This window comes from Oreochromis niloticus, linkage group LG14, assembly GCF_001858045.2.
Source record: "Oreochromis niloticus isolate F11D_XX linkage group LG14, O_niloticus_UMD_NMBU, whole genome shotgun sequence".
Classification (NCBI taxonomy): Eukaryota; Metazoa; Chordata; class Actinopteri; order Cichliformes; family Cichlidae; genus Oreochromis; species Oreochromis niloticus.
Window position 1 is genome coordinate 12,056,627 of NC_031979.2, and position 27,482 is coordinate 12,084,108.

General features: G+C 42.9%; 2 protein-coding genes across 12 annotated transcripts; one reads left to right on the forward strand and one right to left on the reverse strand.

The window, feature by feature from the left end:
* The first annotated feature begins 1,481 nt into the window (after positions 1-1,481).
* fam124b (family with sequence similarity 124B) lies at positions 1,482-12,322 on the forward strand. 8 transcript variants are annotated; one of them, XM_003449313.5, is made up of 8 exons: positions 1,483-1,996; positions 2,397-2,428; positions 3,230-3,439; positions 3,785-4,180; positions 4,380-4,576; positions 7,063-7,219; positions 8,137-8,741; positions 12,121-12,322. In XM_003449313.5, the coding sequence occupies exons 1-7, from the start codon at positions 1,926-1,928 to the stop codon at positions 8,712-8,714; spliced, it is 1,641 nt and encodes a 546-aa protein (XP_003449361.1). In that variant the 5' UTR covers positions 1,483-1,925; the 3' UTR covers positions 8,715-8,741; positions 12,121-12,322. The 8 variants fall into 8 exon arrangements, 6 of the variants coding, with proteins under 6 accessions (XP_013129303.1, XP_003449361.1, XP_025753632.1 ...); XM_025897847.1 differs by lacking the exon at positions 12,121-12,322 and adding an exon at positions 10,266-10,393; XM_025897848.1 differs by lacking the exon at positions 12,121-12,322 and adding an exon at positions 9,769-9,785.
* Positions 9,854-27,290, reverse strand: mmp28 (matrix metallopeptidase 28). Of its 4 annotated transcripts, none has more exons than XM_003449312.4 (8): positions 26,832-27,290; positions 24,891-24,967; positions 24,037-24,227; positions 17,056-17,277; positions 15,354-15,599; positions 12,128-12,277; positions 11,587-11,754; positions 9,854-10,964 (listed from the first exon to the last, which is right to left on the reverse strand). In XM_003449312.4, exons 1-8 carry the CDS (start codon positions 26,949-26,951, stop codon positions 10,570-10,572), a joined length of 1,569 nt encoding a protein of 522 aa, XP_003449360.1. In that variant the 5' UTR covers positions 26,952-27,290; the 3' UTR covers positions 9,854-10,569. The 4 variants fall into 4 exon arrangements, with proteins under 4 accessions (XP_003449360.1, XP_005454402.1, XP_005454404.1 ...); XM_005454345.3 differs by having other exon boundaries at positions 9,854-10,988; XM_005454347.3 differs by having other exon boundaries at positions 10,784-10,964; positions 11,601-11,754.
* Positions 27,291-27,482: the final 192 nt, after the last annotated feature.

A 27,482-nucleotide genomic window follows, 5' to 3' on the forward strand; every position in this document is an offset into this window, starting at 1 on the left:
ATTCTTCATGCCACAGATTCAACAAGGTGCTGGAAACATTCCTCTGAGATTTTGGTCCATTTCTCCTATGAATCCCACATCCCAGAGGTGCTCTATTGGATTGAGGCTGGCAACTGTGGAGGCAATTTGAGTACAGTAAACATATGTTGAAGAAATCATTTGAGCTTTGTGATACACTTTATCCGAGAAGATGGTTGCACTGTGGTCACAAAGGGATGGGGATTATCAGCAACAATACTCGGGTAGGCTGTAGTGTTTAAACAGTGTTCAGTTTGGTACTAAGGGGCCCAAAGTGTGCCAAGAAATTATCCACTACACTATTACACCAGCCTGAAGCGTTGATATAGGGCAGCGTGGATCCATGCTTTTATGTTGTTTGAACCAAATTCTGACCCTACAATCCAAATGTTGAGGCAGAAATGGAGGCTCCTCTGACCAGGAAACAAAAAATCCTGTTCTTAGCTGACAGCTCTGGATCCCAGTGTGGTCTTCTGCTGCTGTAGCCCATCTGCTTTGAGGTGTTCGAGTGCTCAGAGTAGAAAAGTGGTATATAAAAGCCAGTCAATCCTCTGACCGAGGCATTTTCCCCCAGAGAACTGCTTCTCAATGGATGTTCTCTCTTTTTTTGGACCATTCTCTGTAAACCTGAGAGACATTTTGTGTGTGTGGAAAATCCCAGAAGATCAGCAGTTTCTGAAATACTCAAACCAGCCTGTTTGGCACTAACAGCCGTGCCACATTCAAAGTCAGTGTTTTTTTTCTAATTCTGATGCTCAGTGTGAACTTTAGCAAATCGTCTTGACCATGTCTACATGCCTAAATTCACTAAGTAGATACCATGTGATTGGCTGTTATCTGAGCGGTTGAACAGGTGTCCCTAATAACATGTCTGGTGAATGTAGAAAACTCTAAAGTTATCACAGAGTATAGTTATTTCAGGTCCGTGGCTTGTACTGGTGTTAAATCATATTATTTTGTACTGAAAGGCGTTCTTAATACTTTTACTGAGTAATGAAATAACAGTAAATGACAAAAACGCAAGTCTTGGCCTTCGAATTAGAGCCCCAGTCTGTTCAACAATAAATATTAAAAATGTTTTTCCAGCACTTTATACTTCAGAAACGTTTCTGTTTAGGATATCTACCCAAATTAGAGTAAAGGGTGATATTAGAAAAGTGAATATTCTTGATTAAATACTCGTATTATGTCACGATGCCTGGTTATTCAACATTTAACACTTCTTTTGTTAAGATTGCAGGGCTGCTTTGGTGTTTTTGTTTAGTTTTCTTCTGAATATATTGGTGTATGTGTCTTTCACTGAATGATGGTTTTATCTGCTTTTCACTTCACACTGCTTGATAACGTTGTCCAAACTGTGCCTTTCTAAAGCTCTCCATATGGTCTTAAGAAGGTCTTAACAAACAACGTGTTTAACTTAGTCTTTGGAGCCTCCCCTGCACTTTTAAATCTGCCCAGGCCGTCTGGACCGTCTCCTTTGTCTTGTCATTTTGTTAGAGCTTGCCATCTGCTCTGTTATTATAGGAGGCGGCTTTGGATTTAAAGTAGCACCACCTCTGCTGGTCCCTTTCGCCCGGGATTTGGTCTCAGTAGCTCTGCGCAAACATACGTACACCCCATACGTAGAGCCTGCTTTTCTTCTAGACTCCAAACGGGCCACCTCTCCTTTTTTTCCTTTTCTTTTCTTAAAACCCAGCGGGTCTTACAGTTAAAACTAACGATAAACTAACGGTGTGTGGGTGCCATGTGACGTCAGCGTCCCAGCAAGTGTCCCAGTTTTTTTTTGGAAGCAGCCTGCGGAAAGAAATCAAACAGGATGCTTTTCAGCCCGAGTGTGGTCTGCCGTAAACACAGCTCAGACTCTCTGGCCGGAGCATGGGCGCAGATGTGAAAGTGTGGACCGGACCATGTTGCGCCGAGCGGCGGTGTTGAAGAGAGCCGACGATGAAAACGTGGACTCCGGAGCTGAAACTGCCGAGTGAGTGAGTCAATGGTCCCAACGCTAGCTCCGGAGGCTAACCTCAGCTAGCCAGCTTCGCTTTTTTTTTTTCTCTTTCTTTTCTTTTTTTTAGCGGTTGCCACAATGGAAATTAATTTTGCTCCAGACAGTAAATTATGAAGAGCATGACTTTATCGTTCATTTAACCCTTTAGTACTTTACGACATCGGCTTTTTGGCAGCTGCTGTGATCTTTACGGGTTTTTTCCTAGTGATTCTTTTAAGTTGTACGCTAGCTAACAACAGATAAAGTGTTGTCATGGAGACCAAAGTAAAGGGAACGTTTCCAAACCAGCCACCACAAGATGGAGACAGTTTTTTGTGTTTCCCCAAATATATGAATGAATAATAACAAAATTCGTGGCCTGTTTTGTTTTCAGATCAGACTGCAGCAGGATGTCGTCGTCTGGCAGTAAGTAATTCTTCACTCACACACACGGTAAAAAGAAAAAAACACTCAAACTTACTTTTCGCACTTTCATAAAGTGAAGGACAAAAACGCAAATAGTCTAAACCATCTTACCACTTTGATTTTAAGTGGATCACATCAGTGACTCTAAACATTTAATCCCTCAGATTTCTTAATATGTGAAAAATAAGTAAAATTTAATCCGTTTTTATGTGTGTGGATTTGTGGATCTGCCATACTGTAAAAAAATGAAACATCTGTAGTAGAAAAATATTAACTTTTTTTGTAATGTATTATTCATCTGTTACTTGAATGTGATTGGCCATGTGGGAGGTTTTTATCTTTATAAAGGATGTAAAACTAAATGATTAAAAAGATTAAAAGTCCAAATTTATGTCCTCCTTCATATTTTCAAACCCATCCAGTGGGCTGGAAAAAATGAAATCAGATGGAGCAGTAAATGATATCTATCATCACACAAAAATTTAAAATGACATCTTGAAAACTGTGGATAGCAGACAGACAAACAAACTGATTACATACTCCTTCCCTTTGGGGGGATAAATGTATTCTTGAATTAGTTTAATGATGGAGTGAGAGTGTACCCTTAAAAAAAAAGAAAAGCCAAACCAGAGCCTTTACAGCTGTTCCCCAACCTGACTCATAGTTAAATCTTTTTGTTAAATCTGCAGTTGGTTTTGGCCTCCTCCAAAACCTCTGTGTTGTTCCAGCAGAGAAGTTGTTGTCCCTGTCTAAAATATCTTTGTACACTCTGTGCCTCGTGTTTTTTGTGCGTCACATCAGTCGACCTCGTGAGCAGGCGGGTCAGACAGCAGCGGCAGCAGCAGCTCCTGCTAATGCACTTGCATCTGCTGGCTAACCCCGGAGACTCCCTGCTGTTGCAGCACACCCTGGACCGCCTGCTGCGCTGGCTCTGCCCGAGCCTACGCATCTTCCACGTGTCGGAGAGGGCCTCGCCATTCAGAACTTACCCCCGCCTCTGTCCCGTGGCTGGTAAGGATCCTGGGTTTTCAGTGTGTAGTCCTGCATTTCAGCACAGTATGTAGTAAGCAGTACATATACTTGGATCTCAGCTGTTTCTTTGCCACGGATGTTTCAACCATACATTATACCTTATTACATACTTTGGAGGTGTATTTTTCAGCCATAATGATTACTTCCATATGTGAAAATGAGAAATATTTGGAGAAATTTAAGATTGCCATTGAGGTCAACACCCCCCCCTCCATCAAATGTTGCACTTTAACCGTTGTAAACATGCCATCCCACAATGAGCTCCTGCCAGAGCCATGTCTGTTTTCACTTAGAATGAATAAAATAAAAGTTGACATCTTTCAGGCTACCCGTCTCTGGCCATCACTTTCTTCCTGCACGAGGCCTATGGAGAGGAACGAATCCTCAAAGTGCTGGACTTCTTCCAGCGGCCTCCCTGGCACTATCATCACACGGAGAGTTGTGGCAGCCGAACCGGAGGGATCCACATTACTTCCAGCAGCTCGCCCTCCAACGCCCTGCTGCGGCCCTACCTCCTGCCCAGTAGAGACTTTTATAGCCTGGGTGCGGGGATGCCGGTGTGGGGAGTTCGACCAGTGCACTGTGGGGGTGAGATACTACGTGTGACGCTGTACAGTGCGTATGACAATTATGAGGATGCTGTGCGGCTCTATGAGACGGTGCTGCAGCGACAGGCAGAGGAGCAGAAGGCAGGATTCTGCTGGTTCACCCTGCACATGGGTAAGACTTTAGAGTGTTTGCTCTTGATTTTGCAGTGTTGTTTTTGTACTCCTCAAATTAAAATTACATACACATTTATTCATCTTAAATTTAGTAATTTTTTATTTATTATTTCTTAATAATATTTTTTTTAAATGTCGTATTAAAAATGTGTCTTATCCCCTGCTGTCTCCTCCTGCTTTATTTCCCCTGCATCCAGAGCCTGGGCTCTGCCTACAGCTGGCTTTAAAGCAGCTGTCACCAGGAGTTCGGGTGGAGCCATGCAGCTCTGCTGTGCTACAGTTTAGTGTGGAAGAAATTGGCCAGCTGGTTCCCTTGCTGCCAAACCCGTGTACCCCCATCAGCGCTACACGCTGGCAGACTGAAGACCTCGACGGCAACAAGGTTCTCTTTCAGGTAACTGCAGGTTATCTTCTTCTTTCAGCTGCTTCCTCACGGGTCCTTCTCACCCCTAGCATCCACATGAATCTTTTCAGTTGTCTTCCTCGTTACCTCCGGCCTGCCAGCTCTGTCTTCAACATCCTTTGTCCAATATATCCACTATCCCTCCTCTACACATTGTCCAGACTGTCTCAGCCTTCCCCCTTTAACTTTGTCTAAAATGCTCCATGTTAACAGTTCCTCTGATGTACTCATTTCTCTTCCATGAGAGAAGCCTCCAGCTCTGCCTCCTGTCTTTTTATTAGTGCCACCTTCTCCAAACCTAACACCATAGCAGGTCTCACTACCATCTTGTAAACCTTCCTTTCACCCTTGCTGCTATCCTTTTGTCACAAATCACCCCTGATACTCATCTCCATCCACTCCACCCTGCCTACACTCTTCTTCACCTCTCTTGTGCACTGTCTTATGCTTTGGAGGGTTGACCCCAGGTTAACTCAACATAACTGCAGGTTATTTTGCTGAGTGTTTTTTAAAGTCAATCTCACTCTTTATGTAATACATGAGGATTGTGTGAATGGCAGATTGACGCATTGCAAGAGTAAACACGCTGAAGTGTGGGAGGTTTAACCACTAATTACCTCACAGAATGCTGGGAAACAGGCCAGACCTTTGTTCCATGTGCCACTAACATGTTTTAGATAAGGATTTGGATGCAATGCAAATATATGCAAATCTGTGAACGTTATTTTATGTAACTAATAACATAGTGTAAATATAACTGAACCAACTATTGTATTGCACTATTTGTCATGGTGGGAGATGAACATCTGTTCAGGTGTAGATGGGCTGGGGCTTCCAACTGGAGTTGTATTCTAACAGAGATAAACAGTAGAAACAGAAAGATATGTTTGGATGTAGTCCTGGTATACAGGGAGTGCAGAATTATTAGGCAAATGAGTATTTTGTCCACATCATCCTCTTCATGCATGTTGTCTTACTCCAAGCTGTATAGGCTCGAAAGCCTACTACCAATTAAGCATATTAGGTGATGTGCATCTCTGTAATGAGAAGGGGTGTGGTCTAATGACATCAACACCCTATATCAGGTGTGCATAATTATTAGGCAACTTCCTTTCCTTTGGCAAAATGGGTCAAAAGAAGGACTTGACAGGCTCAGAAAAGTCAAAAATAGTGAGATATCTTGCAGAGGGATGCAGCAGTCTTAAAATTGCAAAGCTTCTGAAGCATGATCATCGAACAATCAAGTGTTTCATTCAAAATAGTCAACAGGGTCGCAAGAAGCGTGTGGAAAAACCAAGGCGCAAAATAACTGCCCATGAACTGAGAAAAGTCAAGCGTGCAGCTGCCAAGATGCCACTTGCCACCAGTTTGGCCATATTTCAGAGCTGCAACATCACTGGAGTGCCCAAAAGCACAAGGTGTGCAATACTCAGAGACATGGCCAAGGTAAGAAAGGCTGAAAGACGACCACCACTGAACAAGACACACAAGCTGAAACGTCAAGACTGGGCCAAGAAATATCTCAAGACTGATTTTTCTAAGGTTTTATGGACTGATGAAATGAGAGTGAGTCTTGATGGGCCAGATGGATGGGCCCGTGGCTGGATTGGTAAAGGGCAGAGAGCTCCAGTCCGACTCAGACGCCAGCAAGGTGGAGGTGGAGTACTGGTTTGGGCTGGTATCATCAAAGATGAGCTTGTGGGGCCTTTTCGGGTTGAGGATGGAGTCAAGCTCAACTCCCAGTCCTACTGCCAGTTTCTGGAAGACGCCTTCTTCAAGCAGTGGTACAGGAAGAAGTCTGCATCCTTCAAGGAAAACATGATTTTCATGCAGGACAATGCTCCATCACACGCGTCCAAGTACTCCACAGCGTGGCTGGCAAGAAAGGGTATAAAAGAAGAAAAACTAATGACATGGCCTCCTTGTTCACCTGATCCGAACCCCATTGAGAACCTGTGGTCCATCATCAAATGTGAGATTTACGAGGAGGGAAAACAGTACACCTCTCTGAACAGTGTCTGGGAGGCTGTGGTTGCTGCTGCACGCAATGTTGATGGTGAACAGATCAAAACACTGACAGAATCCATGGATGGCAGGCTTTTGAGTGTCCTTGCAAAGAAAGGTGGCTATATTGGTCGCTGATTTGTTTTTGTTTTGTTTTTGAATGTCAGAAATGTATATTTGTGAATGTGGAGATGTTATATTGATTTCACTGGTAAAAATAAATAATTGAAATGGGTATATATTTGTTTTTTGTTAAGTTGCCTAATAATTATGCGCAGTAATAGTCACCTGCACACACAGATATCCCCCTAAAATAGCACAAACTAAAAACTACTATTAAGGAGTATTTTGGGTTCATTGAGAACATGGTTGTTGTTCAATAATAAAATTATTCCTCAAAAATACAACTTGCCTAATAATTCTGCGCTCCCTGTACGTTATAACCCCATTCCTTCCGTCGTCCTGTGCTGCAGGTGCAAACCCCGGCACAACCTCAGCGACCTCTGACCTGTGCTTTCCCCCTGACTGGCTCGAGCATGCCTCCTCGAGGAATGCAACTCAGCAGCTCGGGACACAGCCTCTCACCCTGCAGCCTTACATCTCCTCTATCCGGGCAAACGCACAGGCACGGTAAGCTGCGATGTTCAATCTTTTAGTGGGAGATTTATCGCCTGGAGCTTGACAGACAGGCAGAAATATCTCCAAATTACTACTTCACTGAGTGCTCTCCCAAAGACTTCTGAGTTCATAATGATTCCCCGGCGCTCTCTAATTGGCGTTGTATTAAATGATCATTTTGACTTAGAAAGCATTTGTGCCTGTAATGATTCAAATATTAAATGTTTCCGCCAGCACAGTGCGAAGTCTTTTTATTGGAGATGAATATCAGTAGAAAAGTTTACCAGTAATTATACTGGCCATGTGGTCTCTTTTCTACGCAGTTATTTGAAGCGGATCAGATTTTTTTCACAGGAAGTGTTAAGTTACACAGTTACATTTTTTGGGAGAAAGTTTTTAGGCAAGTACATTTTTTTTTGTATAGCACCTTTAAAAAAGAATGTCACAAAGTGAAAAGAATAAAGACCCAAAAGAGGAGGAGAGACAACATTACAGCAGGAGGCCTCTCACAATAAAAACAAAACATGGTTAGAGCCATCACACATCAGCATGGCCGAGCTTAGATACGAGTAAAGAGCGTTGAGTCTATGCAAGAGAGCACAAAACCTTCAGTTTTGCTGTGTGACTGAGGAAAACACGAGATTTATGAGAGTTTTCTGTATGATGTAGAGCTTCATATTTCTTTATGGCTTATCACTAGTTAGAGAGCTGTTGAGGGTTTGTGTTCTTGAATATAAAATCTGTACACGTTTATGTTCAAGAGAGTTGGTCATAAAATCTAATTGTTTTTATTGGTCTGTCACGGTTGAGACACTTCGGGCGCACCTTAAAGTAACACATAAAGCAGAAATAGTTTTCATGTTTTTTTACACTGAGTGTACGATTTTAAATTTTTTAATTAAAACATCTGTTTGGTGTTTCTTTGCCAGCCCAGAGACCGCGCAGCGACCCCATCTTGGAGAAGCTTCATGGAGGAAGTGGTGGAGCGGAGAGCCTGGGATCGGGAAGCTGCTGTAGCACTCCTCCTGGCAGCTCCTGTTACTCGTCCCAGCGGAGCAGCCCCGCTCCAGTCTCAACCTCCAACCACCCCGACTCTCCGCTGCGTCCCTCCATCACCCACTCTCTCTCCCATCTCCTTCTGGAAGAGGACGAGGAGGAGCCGGAGACCAACGTTGACACGGGAGCGGCCGTCTCTCCTCGCCCAGACTCAGCAGTCAAAGCGATGACTCGCTCCTCCTCTCTGGACCTTTTGGTGACCCTCCAGTCAGAGAGACCCACAACAGTTGGAGCTTCAGCTGTCGAGGAGCTGGCCAAGGAGCCGAGTGATTGTTTGCAAGGGACGCACACACACCTTCAGAGGTCGTCTGGGACTTGGGGCTCTGGTGGTGGAACAGATGCAAGCAGGACCAGGCAAAGCCCCTCCAACAGGCCCCTGGTAGAAAACAGGACTATCGCTGAGCCGGCAGGGAGGAACTGTGAGGAACCGCTGGATGAGTTCTTCATCTAAATTCCTGGCACCGTGTCACGAGCAGTGGTAATAATCACAGACAGACAAACCATTGAGACACCGGAGCACTGCAGCAGGTGACACGTAACATCCAGATGTCTAAATACTAGTTTAACTTGTCTTGTTTTTTCAAGACAGTGCAGGTAAATGTAATAGAATGAATGTCTAAGTTAGTTTTATACATAGGTGCAGCTAATGATTCGTGCAGCTGTTGTAGCCGAGTGAATAGCAATCAGAGTTTTGTATTTAAGTGAGGCACACTAGGCTTCCTGTCATCACTCAGCTAGGCAACTTTTTTTCTTTGATTACCTTCGAACAGATTAAGATGATCTCAGCGTTAAGGATGTCTTTGATGTTGCCCTTGGTCGTGATTAGAAAGCTGATTTAGTCTAAACTTGTGGCTTTTAAAGCATTTGTTTAAAAGAACTTCAGATAATCATAGATCCAGAATTTGCTTGTTAAAATGGACAAGCAGTGGACTAAACCGGCCTACAGACCGGTAATGAAGAATTATCTCCCTTTAGTCGACCTGACACCTCAGAAATGCTCATTACTGAAAGGTCACAGAAAGGACAGGTTAACTTGAGTGAATTTTTTATGATCACTTAAACAGTGTTTGTGATCATTACAGCTGTTCTGAAGGCAAAAGATGTTAAGTGAGGAAAAAAATCCTAATAAGAAATGTAATGATTCAGGTCAGACTAGTCTCTTACTTATTTTTCTTTTAATCTTGATCAAGGGCTTTCTCAGTTTAACCTAACAGATTAATTGGAGTCTGGGTTTTTTCGCTTGTGCATTATGAGGTCAGAGTTTTTCCCGCTGGGCTGCTCTCCGTAGGCAAGCTGGGGAGCTCGAAAATGTCAGAGCGTTTAACTGTTTACTGGAAATAATTGTAACTGGAAGAAAGCGAGTATTGTAAGCAAGTAATGTGTAACATGTTCAGTGATCTAGGCTAAAAGATGAATGATTGGAATAATAAAATGGCTACGTCGTTGCGCCCTCACGGCTGTGTGTGTGTGTGTGTGTGTGTGTGTGTGTGTGTGTTTACATACAGGCAGGCAGATGAAGTAGGAGGTGAGAAGTGAATGCTTGAAGTTTCCCAGACGCATATTCACACAGCTGATAACACTGCTACGCTGAATTCTCAAATCCAGATCATACATAATTTCATCGTTCAGTGAATGTTGAAACACAGATAGTTACAGCTGCTTTACACACCAGCCTTTAGACACAGAACACGTAAAATTTGTGTGCAGATTGTGTGCGTTAAAAACATTCTTAATGCAGCCGGTCACACCGGCCGTGTAATTTAGCAGGAAAAATTTGCAGCATTTATTTTTTTGGCTCAAGCTCGATTTTTCTGATTCAAATACAGAGATCTGACCAATCAGACCTCTGCATTTGGAAACAAGTGCACTCACTCAAAACACACAGAGATACTAAAAATGCAATGATATGGAAATAGTCAAATAACACTATTTTACCTCTGACACGCAGCTAGACGCTGCTCCAAATCAATCGGCTCTCTGAAAGGATTTTCTGGCTTTCCAGATGTGGTCAAGAGTTCAAACTGCCCCACTGACATCCTGAAACTTCATCGCCATCGATGACTCACCTGCACTGCTCTCACACTCTGTCATGATTGATTTGGGGGCTCTAGCAATCAGGAGGGATTGAACATCACATTCCAGAGTAAGCATTATAATTTAAACACTGCTGCTGTAGATTATGTGCAGTCCTGTTGAGGCTGTAATTACACTTCCATACACACTAATGCTAATCGCTCTGCAGTGTATGCACTGTATTACAATACATCAACAAATTGCACTTTAAATCCTGCGGCTCCATCTGCTGGTCAAAGGATGTTGTTGCTCTGAGGAGCGCTCCTGCAGCCAGTCCAGCTCAGGTCCTTGGCCCATTGGCCCTCTTTGGTGACTCGCACCTTCACTGGGTCAAACCTCCAGAACCGCTTTTCTCTGAACAAGTAAAGGCGGCCGTCTGGACGGGTCAGCGCCCCGTTGGTCCCCTGCGGCACGCCGGTCCAGTCTGCCAGCTTGCGTGGGTAGTAGGGTTCTTGGCGTAAGGTTTTAAGGTTGAGTACGGAGTAACGGGAGCCCTTGAAGAGGACCATGTGACCCAGAGGAGCATAGTAGAAGGCACTGTCAGGGTGACGAGGCAGTCCTAGCTCGCTGCTCTTCCTGGGGAAGCTGGGGTCAAGCGTGCTGCCCGTGTAGCGCCAGATCCGCTTCCCTGCACAGCAGGAGGCAAGAGACACTGAAATGACACCAAACTTTATGCTCACGAAGAGTCTAGAATAAAATAAAACCTCTATTTCACCAGTCCTGCACAAACAATACACCATCTTATGATATTTAGCAAAACACTCATAGTTCAGGACACCAGGCCTTTAACTTTACCGAAACGCAATATGTTCTTTAACACTAAGCATAACTTTGACTAAAGACAGAAGGTACACACAGTATGAACAAGTGTTTTGGGCGGTTTTCTTAATTAAAAAAATTTGTGATTATGATTTATGGAGATTAATAATGCAGCAGAGCATCTGAGCTTTGCATAAAACTGTTTGCATTCGGCAGATAAGAAAGTCTTGTCAGGTTTTTGGCATTTAGTGGAACATTTTGGCACTATCTTCAGACAAATTTTTGTAGCCTTTAGCACAAAGAGAAGACGATTAAAACCGCAGCTGGAGCCTCACTGCCGTATACAGCCTTTAAGCAGCACTTTGCTATTTTAAAAGGCACGAGAGGATCTATTTTGGGAGTTTTAACAGATGCGTGAAGTTAGCCAGCAGGTTAGGAAATGCCTTTAAAAGGAGGTGTGAGTCACATTAATGTGCTCAATGAGGCACTACCTTTGAAAAAATACCATTTGGAGTCCAGCGGAGAGAAGGCAGTGGCCTCGATGGCCGGAGGGAGGTCGGGCCAGCGCTGACGGAGAGGCAGCGGGCCGCTTACGCTCCCTTCAGCCGGTACAGTCCAGTATACGTTGCCCCGAATCACCAGCACTGTCTTATTTTGGTCTGGAAAACAGATGAATATATGTGTATATGTTTCTCATTCTTGCACAGAGCATGCTGGGAACAGTTTCTGAGCCCTGAACAAAGCTAAAAGTCTGGAAATTACAGCATCTCACTGTTCTCGCTCTCTCAGATATCATGAGAACACATGGGTGGCTTAAACTTGCTTTCCTGTTTTGCTTAACTATAAAATGATTTTGAAATACAGGAAAGCGAGTATTTATCAGCAGCTTTGTCCTTTTGTTATAGAAATAAATATGAAAACAGGAATATCGACTGTTCCTGCTACAGGGTTTATTATTGTTCTTCAGGTTCTTCTACAAGAGTTGTGGCTGAATGTTGTTTTCTGATAATATTTCATTCATTCAGACCTCACCCATAGTGATGGCATCAAAGACGCCCTGGCAGTAGAGAGGCTGTCCCAGGGTGTCGTGTCTGCTTTGAAGCTCTGTGAACTCCCACTCCTGCAGCGCAGCGTGCAAAACCTGACCCGGCAACCTCACCGGGCGATCGCCTAATGGTTTACCTAAAGGCACAAAAAATAAAGGAAGCAAAGCCATAAAACAATGAAGAGGAAGAGCTGGAGTTTATTGTTAACTGTTCTCGTTGGCTGACCGGACAAACTTTACATTACAGATCGGTCTGATTTCTCATGCATCCCAAACGGCAATTTAGCTGTTTACTAAATTAGATCAGGAACAAATGGGAACACAAACTGTGGAGATTTCTTCTTAAACAGAACTCGGAGAATGTTAACATTTAAATTGTCCTTTACAGGATGTGGCTGGGTTGATGTATACTGATGGATGACATTCCAGTGCACAGGAAATAAACAACAGACTGAAGATAGAGCACGGGCTGGAACCTTTAACATCTTTTAACTTTCAAAATCAGAGCCGTCCTATTGTTATTGGCCCACGTACCCTCGCAGTGCGCACATGAAAAGAATTAAGGAGAAAAAAATGGGAGGGGGGGGCACAAGACATTGAGCTCAACTGAAGAGTAAATGATAGCGCTTCAGATGTGATTACAGCCAGTTTGTTTGCAAGGAGCTCAACAAACATTTTTGTAGGAAGATGGATAAAATCAGTACACCCAAGAACAGGAGGAAGAAGGCAGGAAAGATAGCTTTACTGTGCGCACCGCAGTGGTATCCAAAAGCTCATTGTGAGCATGTAGGAGCAGAGATGACTTCACCCAAACACACAAACTCCCTCCTCATGCTCTGACTCATTCATCAGAAGTGGAAGAGATATTTAGATATGAAATGGCACCAAAGTGTCAACTAAACTGAAATATTAAAGCTATAAATCCTAAAATTAATGTCATATAGACCTGGATGTGAATAATATTTAACTTTATACTGCTGAGCTTCATATTCGGGAGGATGTTTGAGGTTATTGCATTGCATTCTGCACTAGTTACATATTTCTGTAACTGTTTTACGAGCTGCTATCCCTTTAAGGCCACACGCCCTTTCTGCCACTGCCACTCCTGGATGTTCTCTCTTTCAGGTCGTGCTCTATAGATCCTAGAGATGTTTGTGTTGTAAAATCCCAGCAGACCAGCTCAAAATAATCAGACCATTTAAGACACTTGATCTTTCTTCCTCATTCTGATGCTTGCTTAGTTTAAACATCCACATGTCTAAATGCACTGAGCCGCTACCCTGTGATTGGCTGATTAGATATTTACATTAACAAGCAGTTAAGCAGGTGTATCTAACAAAGTGGCCGGTAAGTTACGCGCCGACCTCATTATTTCAAATCGGCCATATTTAATATGAGCAGCCAGCATTGTAACAGTATATATAACAACGAAGGAAAAGCATAAAAAGTCCACTTCAAGTCAAAGATGTCAATGATTTCTCCGTCACAGTACACAAGGCAGAAACAGCAAATCTATGTTTGCTCTCTGACATATCCAGTCTGCTCACATGTGCTCCTTATCAGATTGCAGTGCCAGGAATGATTCACACACACACACATTCACATATTATCCTTAAAGCTTATATGTTTAAGCAGATGTAACATTTTTGGAGTATCAGCAGTCTTGTCAGCCGGACTCCTCGTCAGTTTTGGAGCTGCTTGACATTTACGTGGGAGCAGCTGCAGTGTGCACATATTACTGTCACAGGGTGAACCTCAGGTTGATAAGAATAAAGGAGAAAAAGCAGACCAAGCTTCATTTGAGTGCCCGCTAAGGAATCCTGGGTAATTTTCCCTGAAGCAAAAAAAAAAAGAAAAAGAGTTGCCTTGAGGTCTTTGTGTAAGGTCTGCTGATAAGCGACCATTCAAAGTTTCAAGTTTCACTAAAAACAAAAGCACATACAGCTTAACGACCAACTAAAGGTAATTATCTGCTATAATTGCTGCTCATTAGTACCATTTGATTCAATCTATGGTCAAAGTGCTTTAGGTCCTGAATGTAACTGAAATAAAGATGTGTGTCTCTCTGTCCGGCCGATACAGCGGGAGTGAAGGGCCACTTTAGGACAGTGAAGACAGAATATTTCAGAGGCAGAGCAGATGGAACTCCTCACTTATTAAATAAAAGGAGAGGCAGCTGGACGTGGTCTGCCTGCAAGCTTCTGCTGATCTCAGGTTCAGAGCTGTGTGCTTGTCCTGCAGCCACGCAAGCATTCCTGCACAGTGTCTTGTTTTTCTCTGTGCAGCTGCCGTACACCTGAGAGTCCGGGCCAGAGCGCAGGAAGCTCTTCATGCATCTTTAAAACGTCACACAGTCACAGCTAAAGAGCTGCTGGCAATGCAAAAATTATTTAAGACGTATTGTTGTGCAGCTGTTATGGAGAAATCATTTTCCAAGCAGCAGCAGAAAAAAAAACCAAAACAAGCAATAAAAGAAGTGTGCAGAGCGGCACATGTGGAAACCTGCCTCACACATGCCAGGAGGGGCAACACACTCGCAGTAAACAAACTCTTATAGCCGTCATTCAAGAAGTCCAGGGTGATGCTCCCACACAACCACAACGGTAATCTATCACAGCAGGTAAATACAGTGTGCATAACTGCAATGCTAATAATAATAATAATGATACACAGACAGGCCGCTAAGTGTGTTGTTTTTACACTCACACCATCTCTGCTGCCCTCCCTACAAACACTCCCACAGCAGCACCTAAGAGGCTGAACAAACTCTTCCTGCTGCTAAAGATAAACTCAAGATTAGATTGTGATGTGTTGTGCATATTTCTTTTGCCAAGAACATGCAGAAACTTCGAGTGACTGCAAACAAGAAATGTAAGAAATTAAGTTTTGGCTTTGCTGATCTACTCAGTCACCGTCAGTGTTTGGAGCTGTAGTAGCCTGCTGGCCTTTTTCACAGCTCGGTGCTACAGCTCCCAATTTGGAGGGCAATAGAGCAGAGAGATGGTCTGGATTTGTCACAGTGCATGCACAGTTCAGCAAAGCAGCCCCAGATCATCACACTACCACCACCATGTCTGACTGTTGGTATGATTTTCTCTTTATGAAATGCTGTGTTCGTTTTATGTAACGGGATGCAACTCTTCCAAAAAGTTTAAACTTATGTTCAAGCTAACATTTTAAATTGTTACCATAAACCAAGCACTGTGTTCTCACCGTACAGCTGCTGCACGGCAATAATGTCGTCCCAGCTCAGAACCAGCCCGCGGCCGAGCTTCCTGTAGTACGGCGACATCAGAGCATGACGAACGGGGGAGTGTTCCAGGCCCAGAGTGTGTCCGATCTCATGGGCGGTCACCATGAAAAGGTTGTGGCCCTTGTGCCCGTTTAGCGTCCACCTCTCCGCCATGTCGAAGTGGGCTTCGCCTCGGCGAGGCAGGAAGGCGTGAGCCAGAGTTCCCCCTAATCGAGAAAAAGGGAAAAAAAACAAACTCTGAGACGCATTTATGATTTATTAGACATTCATTCTTATTGGTGAAACCTAACACCGTTCACTCGCCATGTATTTATACACCGCTCTGCATTTAATCGTTAGTGCCGTAGGTTTGAGCAGCTGTGGCGCAGGTAGAGCAGTTCATCTACCAATCAGAAGGTCAGTGGATCAATCTGTCACTCCTCCAGTCTCAGTATCGTTGGGCAAGGTATTAAACATCAAGTTGCCCCTCAGGGCATCCACAGGCATAGATGACTCGCAGTAGAAAGGTGTTATATAAGCATGGGCATAACTTTGTGCTGAACATTGGGGGAGGGGTCAAGATCTCTGTCTAAATAAATTAATCTGGGTAAATTCCCAGATGATTAAACATGCAACTATTTTGCTGGTAAAACCTGAAATGAGTAAAGAAAATCAACAGCCTATTTATGCAAGATAATTCATAATTTTATTGGGGGGGGGGTATATTGGCTGGGTCAGATTATTGGGGGGTCATAACCCCCCCTGGAAATTACGCCCCTGTATATAAGTAACAGTCTGTTTGTTCTTGCAAGATGCACATTTCAGCCTCTGGCAGTGGAACTTTGTTCATTCTGTTTGATGCTATTTTTGATTACTTTTATCTTCTCAGGATCTCAGCGCAGAGCAGCTGTCAGTGACATGTCAGATACAGCAAAAAAGGAGATGTGGCAGAGGTGGGCTGCAAAGCAGCATGCAGTGGGGCAGCAACTGCACTAAAACAGTTTTTTTTTAAAAACTCTATATGAGAGTTCTCCAACTGTGGATCTGAGCCATCAAGCTTGCCTTATTAGTCTGCATAAACTGACACTGTTACTTCATGCTCTTTTCATGCTGTTTTACTGTGTCATGCACAAAGCGCCAACCCACATGGACATAACACACCAAAAAAGGCATACCTACTCATCTACTCAAGTGAAATAAAAACCGTGCAAGATTAAAATCACTCTTCTTATGAATTGCACCCAACTCGAACACGGTGAGGACTTGCAGGAAGGTGCTGCTTCATGTATTAAAGAGGTCGTTAAAGACTCTGAACAGCCGTTCTTTCCATGGTGAGACTGGGAGCTTTCAGGTTAAATAACACACAGTGTAGATAAAAAAGTTGCATTAACGTGCTCTTTAAATTCAGAAACTCTAATATTTCTATATTTTCTAATTTGCTGAGTCAGATCAAAGGATCTTAATGAGTTTACATGTTGTACTTAAATATAAACTTATGATTTTGTGGGACTTAAGCCCAAATATTCACAGTAATCTCATTACTATTCACACCTAATTAATGAAATTAACCTGCCAGTACATGTAAGGAGAATTTAAGGAAGTTAAATATCTTTAGAATTTCTTAAACAAGTCCTTGTAAATATAAATGAAGGTGAAATCAGATCAATGTGTTGTGACCCTGACCTGGTCCGTCAAAAGCGTTGCTGGCCCCGTCGTTGTGGTCTCCTTCATAAAAGGCCAGCCGGATGTCTGCGGGTCCACCAGGGGCCTCCTGGAAGACCAGGCCCGACACGTTGCTCCACAGCTGGAAGGCAGCACGCACAGCCAGCCGGACAGAGCCCAGCGACAGGTGCTGAGGCCAGTTCACGATCTGGTAGGTCAGGTGGCGCTTGTACCACTTGTCAACTGGAGAGCGGCCGGACAGAGAAAAGCAGAAATGAGACACTATGAATCTCCCAGTCTGGTTCATCTCAGCTGGTGCATCAGCAGATGAGCTCCAACCAAAAAAAAGCCGGCGGTGTTATTTGGAGCAAGGCTTAGTTTAAAGCAATTATCAAAGAATATAAAAAAGTAATACTGGCTAAAACTCAATAACACAGTTAGTCCTCAGACAGGTGCATGGGTAAAGATGCTAACTAAATGAGAATAAAAGCATAAAAAGTGCTGAGTTATGCTGATTTTCTCATATATGTTAAACTGAATTATCTTTTCAAAGAGAAGTGACCCTCTTTATAAGATGTCAAAACAATCCCTGCTTTGTTTCATTCGACTAATGTGGCCGTTTTCTTTCTTTTCAAACTTGCTGGATAGTCTGATATTTTAAACTGGTTGAATTTTTAGAGAGCTAATCCCATTGGAAAATTGTTAAATTATTACTATTGTGTCATTATTATAAGCCATTGATGTAGCCCCTCCCTAATTAAGGGAGGATTGGGGGTCACCTGATCCAGCCCTAACTATATGCTTTAGCAAAAAGGAAAGTTTTAAGTCTAATCTTAAAAGTAGAAAGGGTATGTGTCTCCTGAAGCCAAACTGGGACTGAAGGCTCTGCCTCCCATTCTACTTTTAAATCCTCTAGGAACCACAAGTAAACCTGCAGTCTTAGAGGGAAGTGCTTTATTGGGGTGATTGAATTGAATTGTTTTATAGTTCTGAATGCCTGATATTCCATCCTCAACTGTGACAAATCCAGCCGGCTGAGCCAAAATGATAGGATGTTAACCATGCGAGCTTCCAGCTGGGTAAACTAACACGCACTCTGACTGCATGCTTCAACAAACAGTTTACTTCACCATGTGTCTGTGGTTTCTTGGCTTAGGTATAATTACACGTGTCGCAAACTTCACAGTCACATCATTTGTTCGAGGATCGAAGGAAGGGGGATTTATGCTCAGCCTTTCATTAATTTACAAGACTCCAATTTGTTCGTATACACACACACACACACACACACACACACACACACACACACACAGTAAAAGAGTCTGGAAACAAAGCAGACATAAGAGCAAACACACACAAGCAGCCCAACACGCATCCACAACTAACAGACAAAAGGGGCTGCCTGCGGGAAACAATCAGCAGATAATACGAACCTTCAGAAAGAGGCAGGTGGAGAAGCTGTCGCTGACAGAAGGACTTACAGAGCACTTTTAAATGAGAGCTTTATGAAACTGCACAGACTTTACTCAAATAAGCCTTAACACTGATTTTGTCAAAGGGGGTTTGGCCAAAACAACTGAACAGAAACCGTCACTGAAATAAACTTTGCACACGTGGGTGAAGAATTGACCCTTAAACCTTGCAAGAAGTGATTCTTCCCCATTCAGTCTTCACTTCGGGGCTCGGCTGATTTACACATACTTGGAGAGCTGACGCTTAAGCATCCACATAAGTCAAACTTATTTTCCAAAGTTGTCAAAATATTTTTTTAAAAGACGGCCAAATGTGAGCGGGAGGTTTGCTCACATTACACACTACCGCTCCATCTTAAAGCCTCACGCTGCCTGAGGCCGCGTTACAACAGAGGACAGAGTCTGAGTGCTTTCGATGCCATTTGTGCTTGTTTAAATAACGCATTGCTAACAGAAGATGGGAGAAACATACGAGAAGCATGTGCTGCATACTGTGAATGGCCGAGAGACCGCAACAGCACCCTGGAGACTGGAAAATATCTGGAAATCTGGAGCCATTAAGACATGGTTTTGGCAGTGACATCAGTGTGTAAGCTGTGTGAGTAAACACACAAACAGAAGTTGTGCTTTGGCAGCAGCTTGACTCTTACAAGAACTTCATGCTTATCCTTTTTGTTGCAACAGTTTAGACAGATATGACACTGTAAGAGTGGAAGCACATGGAGCCTCAAACACCACAAAAACAATAAATAAATAAAATTCTGATTCAGAATGAAATGATAATTTGCCACAATCCTCTAGAAATCAGATTAGCATGATTTGAGACTGTGGGATACTCAAACATGTTCCCATCCCAGCTCCATCTCTCATTCCCAGATGAACTGCACACATTAGGCCTATTACCGCATCATGTGTCTAGATGTGTATTCTCAGCAGAGCTCAGGCGCCTACTCTCCATCTCAGACCGCCGCGGAGTAAGAGGTCCCAGAGGACAGCAGAGAAGCCAGGAAGTCCGATACACACAAGACATTCCAAGACTTCCCTCATGGAAGCAATTATGATGCCCTCTATAGCGGCAGTGTAGGGGAGGGCGGGCTATCACAGACATTAGGAAGTGACTTAGATCATCTGATAGCTAAAGTTATTGGTTGTGGAGGTTCGGGGAGATTTGGTTTGTTGCTGGTGTCAAGAAGGCTGTGCGACAAATGCACGCAAGAGATGTCGCTGACAGCGAAGCCAACGGGCGAGGCTAAAAAAGACCCGACATGATGTCTCATGGGTTATTTTGTCCAGGCCGTGGTCTAAAATCCAAAATTTCTTTCAATTCAGTTTTATTTACATCAAATAAAGACAATAGTTGCCTCAGGGTGTTTTAGGACTCTACAATGAAAGAGAGAAAACCCCAATACTCAGACTAGACCTCCTATGAGCAAGCACGTGGCGACAGTGGGAAGGAAAAACTCCCTTTTAACAGAAGTTAGAGAGTGGAAGGAAGTGAGTGAAGAAGAAGCCCCTGGCAGTAATGCAGCGTAATTAAGGGAGGATTCGGGGTCACTTTCTCCAGGCCTAACTATAAATATAATCAAAAAGAAAGTTTTAAGCCTAATCTTAAAAGTAGAGATAGTGTCTGTGTCCTGAATCCAAACTGGGAGCTGGTTCCACAAAAGAGGGGCATGAAAGCTGAAGGCTCTGCCTCCCAATCTGGTTGTAAATATCCTGGGAACCACAAGTAAGCCAAAGTGCTGTAATTGGATGATACTGTACTCCCCCTCTTTAGATGCTCTGCCAGGCCTTATTGCAGACACCTGCTGCTTGTTTGTGGGTCTCTCTCGGGCCTCAGATACCTATAAAGCCATTCATCCATCAATTTTTCAATTACTTTTGAGCATATGAAAATAGGGAACTTTGCAAAAGAAACCAACTGTCTGCTGGAATCAGTGAATCTTTGACTGAAATGAAAACTCTGATCTAATCATTTAAAAATGACATTATTGAAATAGTTACCAAAAATTTGCAAAAATGCCCATTCATTGTTTAAGCGTCTACACTTCATGGCATGGATCCATGGAGGCACACCTCAGAAAAATACACACACACCCACGTCATGCACTTAAAAAGCTTATCTTAGACAAGCTGGTGGAAAGTCAGTTCTGTAAATATCAGTGGGAACAACCACAAGTCAAGGTCTGTTTTCAGTTTCCAGGAAGCTCAGAAGCTGATAAACAAAAATCACATCACACCACAGGTGAGAGTGAACGAGCAGGCAGCTCGTCTGACTCACCCACACTGCTGCAGTCGCAGGGCTTCGTTTAGCAGCCACAGTCAGCTGTCAAGGTCAAACAGCTCAAACAGCATTAAGGGTTAGCTTTAAGTCATGGATCGCCTGCTTCACAGAATGGTAACTGTGCAGAAAACCTTTTAACTGTAGAGGTGGTGAACTCATACCTCTGTGCATCTAATGACAAATGTTTGATATTTACTATTAAAACATATATGATTAAATAAATGAAGGCCTGATTATCTGACATCTTTAATGACTTTAAAAAACAAGAACTGGATGTACAGGTTGGAATTGATTTTGGATTTTCTAATCCACACAGCATCAAAAGGACACATATATGTTCACTTTAATAAGCAAATGTTTTACAATGTCTAACTTGACTTCTTGTTAGTGATCATAATTGCCAACAACTCGTAGTTTCTCTTTGGCAGCATAGAAATGACACACACACCAATACTCAGAACAATGAGAACTGTAGATTTAGACAAGTTGAAAGGGTCTGCTGGGGCCATTTCTAAACAACTGCAGACTCCAAGATCATCAGTTCAAACAACTGTACACAAGTACAAGATATTCCAATGTGGCACCACTTTGCCAAACTTTGGAAGAAGACCCAAACTATCACCTTCAAATGAGAGAAAATTGGTTAGTAATCCAGTAACCACCAAGCCTCAAGCCTTTATGAACTGGAAACTGCAGGAACACCAGCATCACTGTCCACAGAGAAGCGAGTTTTACATCACCGTGAACTGAGAGGGTGCCAATGAAGAAAGAAGCTCCTCCTCCAACCTTCAAGCTATTTGGCCAGATTGACAAGAGGTATGTTTGGAGGCTGTCAAACCTAAGAAAACGATACGTGCTGTCAAGCATGGTGGTGGTAGCCCCATGCTCTGGGGCTGTTTTGCTGCCAGTGGTGCTGGTACATTGCATAAAGTGAATGGAATAATGAAAGAGGAGAACAGCTGGATGGTTGAAACATGGACACAATCATGAAAATGATCACAAACATGAAGATCCATCCAGAATTACACCAGAAGTTGATGTGCACATGAACGTTATTCACATGAATGTTCCTCTCTAAGGAACATTTAACCAAATTATGTATGTATGTATATATTTAAGCCTGTATGTATACCTGTGCTTTTTGTAGATTAAAGAAAATGCTAAATCAGTTAGAACCTGTGTAAGTTATTAAAGATGTACGATCATTCAATCCTCAATTACCATGACATTCATGCTCATGATGAGTGTATGTAAACTTATGACCACAGCTGCAGGTGGCAGAATAAACCCAATCAGAATATATATACATGACTCTCATGATACACTACCTACCTTTAATGATAATGCATAGTGCTTCATTGTTTTATACTGTTTATTCTGGGTGATAATATAAGAATATTTATGGTGTATGACATGACAGTTCATCCTGTGGAGTACATATATGTGTGGACCAGATTTAATATCACTATATCAAGCCAAAATTCAAATCCATCCAACACATGTAAGCAGAAGGACGGAGGAAAAATCAGAGGATCAGCAAAGTTACACATAAATAAACAAGGACATAAAAAATTCCAGACTGGAACTATTAAACAGGGTAGGTGAAAACTTTAGGTCACATTATTGATCAAAAGAGATCACCAACATTTTTGGGCTTATCTGCAGCCACAGATGTCTCTGTACAGTATTTCCTGCCATGTGTTGAGTACATGTTGAGATATTACTCTCTGTACTAAAGTAGAACAACTGACAGCCAACACTGTACATACCTGAGGCCTCATTTCTACTAAACGCATGTTTTCACAGGACTCTGTTCAGACCAAGAGTCTGATCCAAACACAAACCTCCTTGAGCAAACACTCGTGAAGCTGCAAGCAGAAACATATCTGCCGTTTCTATCGCATAAAGCGGCATAATGTTTGAGTTAGAGGTGGTGACACCGCACGAGCATAACGCTGTTATTCACAATTAAGCTATTATTGCTACAATACATCAGTGGATGCATGAAGCCAGATCAGTAAGAGGTTTGACCTGAGGGTGTAAAAGTATCTGCCGGCTGTTTAATAACACTGCCGCCTGTCATATGAGACAAGTCTGGGTTCTTAAAGAGCAGGCTCAGATCCATACAAACAGCTGACCACTGAGATAGGTAGCCAGTTTGGCAAACAACATAATCCAGTCAGTCAGTTATGGATGTGTGTACCAGAGGGAACGTGTCAGGTACTGACACGAAGAGGCAGCGGCAAACATCAGCCGCCGCTGCATTCCCCGAACATTAGCCAACCTCGTCAGTGACACTGAGGAATGCAGAGGCTTCACACATCATGAGGCTGGAGGCACAAGCACAGAGAGAGGGAGTGGAAAACATTACTGGGGCTTCTGGTGCTGTCGTCGGCCTGCTTCTGCTGTTCATTCACAAAGGAGATGTGACGAACAGCAGCACTGAGGAGAGACAGCGAGAACAAAAAACACGAAGACGTACAAAAAGGGCGTTTAGAGGTTTCATCGAAATCTGTAGAGTGGCCTTGGATGGAAGCAATTTCAGCCGGTCAGAGGGTCCTCCACCAAGGAAGTACTCCAGCAAAGATACATGTGCAGATTCAAAATTAGTGGGCGGATCAATTCAAATATCGATATAAATATCAATAGTGTCAGTACCAATGTCGATATTAGTATCTGATCAATACTAGCGGAAAGGGATCAATGCATTGTTTCTAGAATGTAAGTTCATAGTTTCAAATTCAATATGTAGCCCAGTTTGAATAGAACAGATTTACCTGTAGGAGAAACTGGAAGTGAGGTTGCAGGGGTATATGTGTTTGGACGAGCCCATTTCCCCAAACCTTTATCTAAACTGAAGAACACATAGTGAGATGTGAAGGACTCTAGCAGATGAGAGAGAGAAGCATAATCCCAGTAACTAAAGACAAAGTGGAGACTAAAGTTGAAGTTTTCACCCAGTAAACATGACATGAAAGACACATGGGCTTGTGTAACTAAATAATAAGAATCACCCAGGGCTGATGTGTGCACCATCAGACACTCCACCAGCTTTAATTACAACCCTCAACTCTATTTAGTGCTTCAGTTTATGACGGCGGACCCTCCCAGTTAACTGTTGGTTCTTTCAGACCACAATGGGGCAAACAAAGGCTCTACATAAAAAGGCAGGGAATGAAACACCGGCTCTCATGTCAGTCAGGCTCACTTTGCACATGCATGCATATAAATAAAATAAAATAATACCTTCAGCAGCGGAGCGTCTCCTGCGCAGCTGCTGCGGCGGTCTCTGTCCAGTATAGATGAAGTTTACTCTCTGAGCCCAGATCTGCTGGCTGCCCTCGTCCGACACCCCACAGCGGGGCTCTGCCATCCGCAGCAGGGTGGCGCTGTCAAGTTTGCCTGTGATGGGCAGACGGGACAACCACTGGAATTCTCTGCGGAGAGACAGAGAGAGACAAAACACTTACAGTCTCTCTAGTGTGTGAGTCAAAAGGGCTGCAAAAGGTGATAGATCTTTGCTGCATAGAGATTTAATGATCTGATGCACTCCTGTGTTTCTGAGAGGAGCCATTAAAGATTTGCATGAGTGCTTTCACCCAGGCACTTGGACTGTTCCTGGATTCAGGCGAGTTACAGATACATATAACTCAAAAGTACATCAGCATCTTGAAACTGGGTTTCCCACATCAGTGGCTGGAAAGAGGAAGAGCTGTGGAGGTTGATAACATCAAAAATGTAGCCTTATCCCCAACCTTTATGTCCTTTATATACCAGAGCCTGCATACATTGAGTAGACATGAGCATTTAGATACATAAAGACTGCACAGATTTTACGAACACATCATTCAGTCCAAGGTGAAGGTGTTTTAATCAGTTCCCATTATAGTACAGTGAGCAGACGGGCCAGAGGGCGAGGTTCCTGAAATTCCTGGATGGTTCAGGGAGGGTTCAGGAGAGGTTTCCCAATGCGGAGATGAGGGTGTGTTTTACTGCCCTGCACAGACGTTCAGCCCTGAGGCTTGTACCACACCGAGCTCACCCCTCCCTGTGATGAACACGCAATGCCTAGAGGTAGAAATGTGTGCAAATGGACCTACCGGACTGCAGACTGCACCTCAGCTGCATTGTGGATGTGGTGGTCATGATGGAGGTAGCCATACTTTTCCAGAAAGTCCTACAACGGAAGTCATACCTGTTAATAATTAAACTCGAAGAGAAGCAGCAGAACAAAAATGGTAATGACTATGACTATGATTTTTACTAGCAGTGATAGCTGTACAGGGTGTGACAGGGTGTACAGTGACAGATGGATAACCATACGTGTTTTTAAAAACGACATACTAAGGAGGAGTAACGGCATACAAATGATTAATTAAGCACTTACTAATAACTTACTAATGCTTAATAGTGTGGCATTATTATAAAATGCTACTGTTTTCAAAACCCAATACAATCACACGGACATATTTCTAATAAGAACATAGTGTAGTGCCCACACATCCCCATGAGTTTGCAAGACATCTGCATTATTTTACCATGTACATGGTTATGAGTACGCAGACCACCCATAAGACAAAGAAGCCCCCCGGGGTGCCCCTGAAACTCCCAAGTTGTAATTTTGCAAGAATTCCATGTAAACATGCAAGTCACGAAAAGCTCCGGTGTAATACCCATAAAGTGCTTTAACATGAACCCACAGGGTACACGCCAACAGGTGTTGCATTATTCTGTGAGGCTGGTTCATAGTTTAATATTACAGCCCCTTCATGTTCAGACAACAGCAGCAGGCACCGCTCAGAGTGCGATTACAGATGTGACGGGGCGGAAATTAAAACTGAGGAGATGACAGATGTGTTTCAGCAACAGGAATGTGCAACAACAAAATAATAATAATAATAATGTTTCAGAAAATGCCACAGGGCTTTGTTTAATGTAAGAAAGAAAGCAGAGCTGGTGAAACCAGATGAGGAAAGCGTGTAGTCTTTGGACAGCCAGCAAAGAGAGCTGTCAGATTAGAGCGGCGCAGTCTGAACCACAGCGAGGCAAAAACCTGAGAAACATGTTTATCTTTCTTTATGAATGGGTCAGATCTCCTCGTCTTTATGCAGTAGACTTTAACATTACATCACAGTACGTGTAGCCTTTCCTGTATGAATATAGGATATATACAGACTCTTTGTTTTTAAATCTGTTTTGAGTGGGGTTGCTCTTTTTAGTTCAGTTTTTTTAGTTTAATTGTTAGCTTTAGTCTTTTAAAACTATTGTTGTATGGAGGGCATATGCCAAGATGCAAGATTTGGGGAAAATCAGTACAGATATAAGAAAGAAAACGCAACGACTCAAAATCTTTGTTCTTGGTCCACAATCTAGGTTAAATGTATGTTATTGGTATCAGCAATAGTGGGACTGTTTTTACTGGGTATTGGATCTATATCGGTATAGATCTGAAGTTTGAATACAGCACTGTAGACATCAAAGCCTCATCAGGTATGTTAATACATTTTACCAACTTCAATACTAAAGTTCATCTACAATTTTGACTTTGTTTTCACAGCTTTTTACGTCCATGTTTAGTTAACTATAACATTGTCCAGCGGTAATAATTCCCGTTATTAAAAACTAAGTTTGCACATTTTATAATGGCGACAAAACAGGAAAGCACTATTATAGAGACAGGAGGGAGTTGCACTTTAAATTGTGGGTTTTAAATGAAAAACAAAACAGCCATTAACAATATTTAATGTTTTTACAGAAATCCATTTAGACAGACATGCGCCTTTTCGTCTGAAACAGCTGTAAAATCATCTTATTTGATTACTGCTGCGAGCTATTAATGTTATTTTATTATAACCACCAAATTCACTGTGTCAAAGTTTCGGTGTAAAGCCGAAAAAAACCCACCCAATTTCCCCGGTAGGAGAACCTCGCAGTGCCCACAGCCTAGTTTTAAATGTGGGTCACTTTAATTCGCCTGCTTACCAGAAATGTTCATAACAGAGGTCTTTGAGTCTCTGTGAAATGAGTTTTGACAGCAGTACCTCCGGGTCCAGGAGCAGCGGTGATCCTGCGGTAGTCTGAGCGGTGATGAGCGCCGTCACAGCCAGGATCCAGAGTCTCCTAACGCCCCGCTCACACAGCCCCGGAGCTCGGCGGCTCATCGCGGGGAGAACCGCAGTCAGCGCCTTGCTCCCTTCACAACCTCCATGATTAAATTTACTATGTGAGGACACTCAAGTGATCCCAAGACTTCTCCATCACTGTAAGGACTGACGGAGCTTATTCACAGCTGGAGTATTACAGGGGAGAGGAGGAGGAATGTCAGCACCGCCCCTCGTCTGCCCCTTTACTGCAGGGCAAAAAAATCCAAATCAGCAGGGCATGGCAGCGTTTCCCCTGCTGCACACAACCAATTTTAAAGATATGAATCACATGCAGTTTGTTGTTTCTTTAGTGCTGAAGAGGTTAGTGTGTAATGAACTCACACGAAGCACGGAGAAAAGATCACAGTTTAATATAATTTTGGAAAAGAAAAAAAAAAAGAAAAAAGAAAAAAAAAAAAGAAAGAAACCAAGTAAAACATTTTATTCTGTTTATACAAAACAATGGTATGAAGTCTACCTCACATAACATCAGCAACTAGAATCTGACAGAAAATTAAAAAGATGTACAAAGAAATTTAAAAAAAAAAA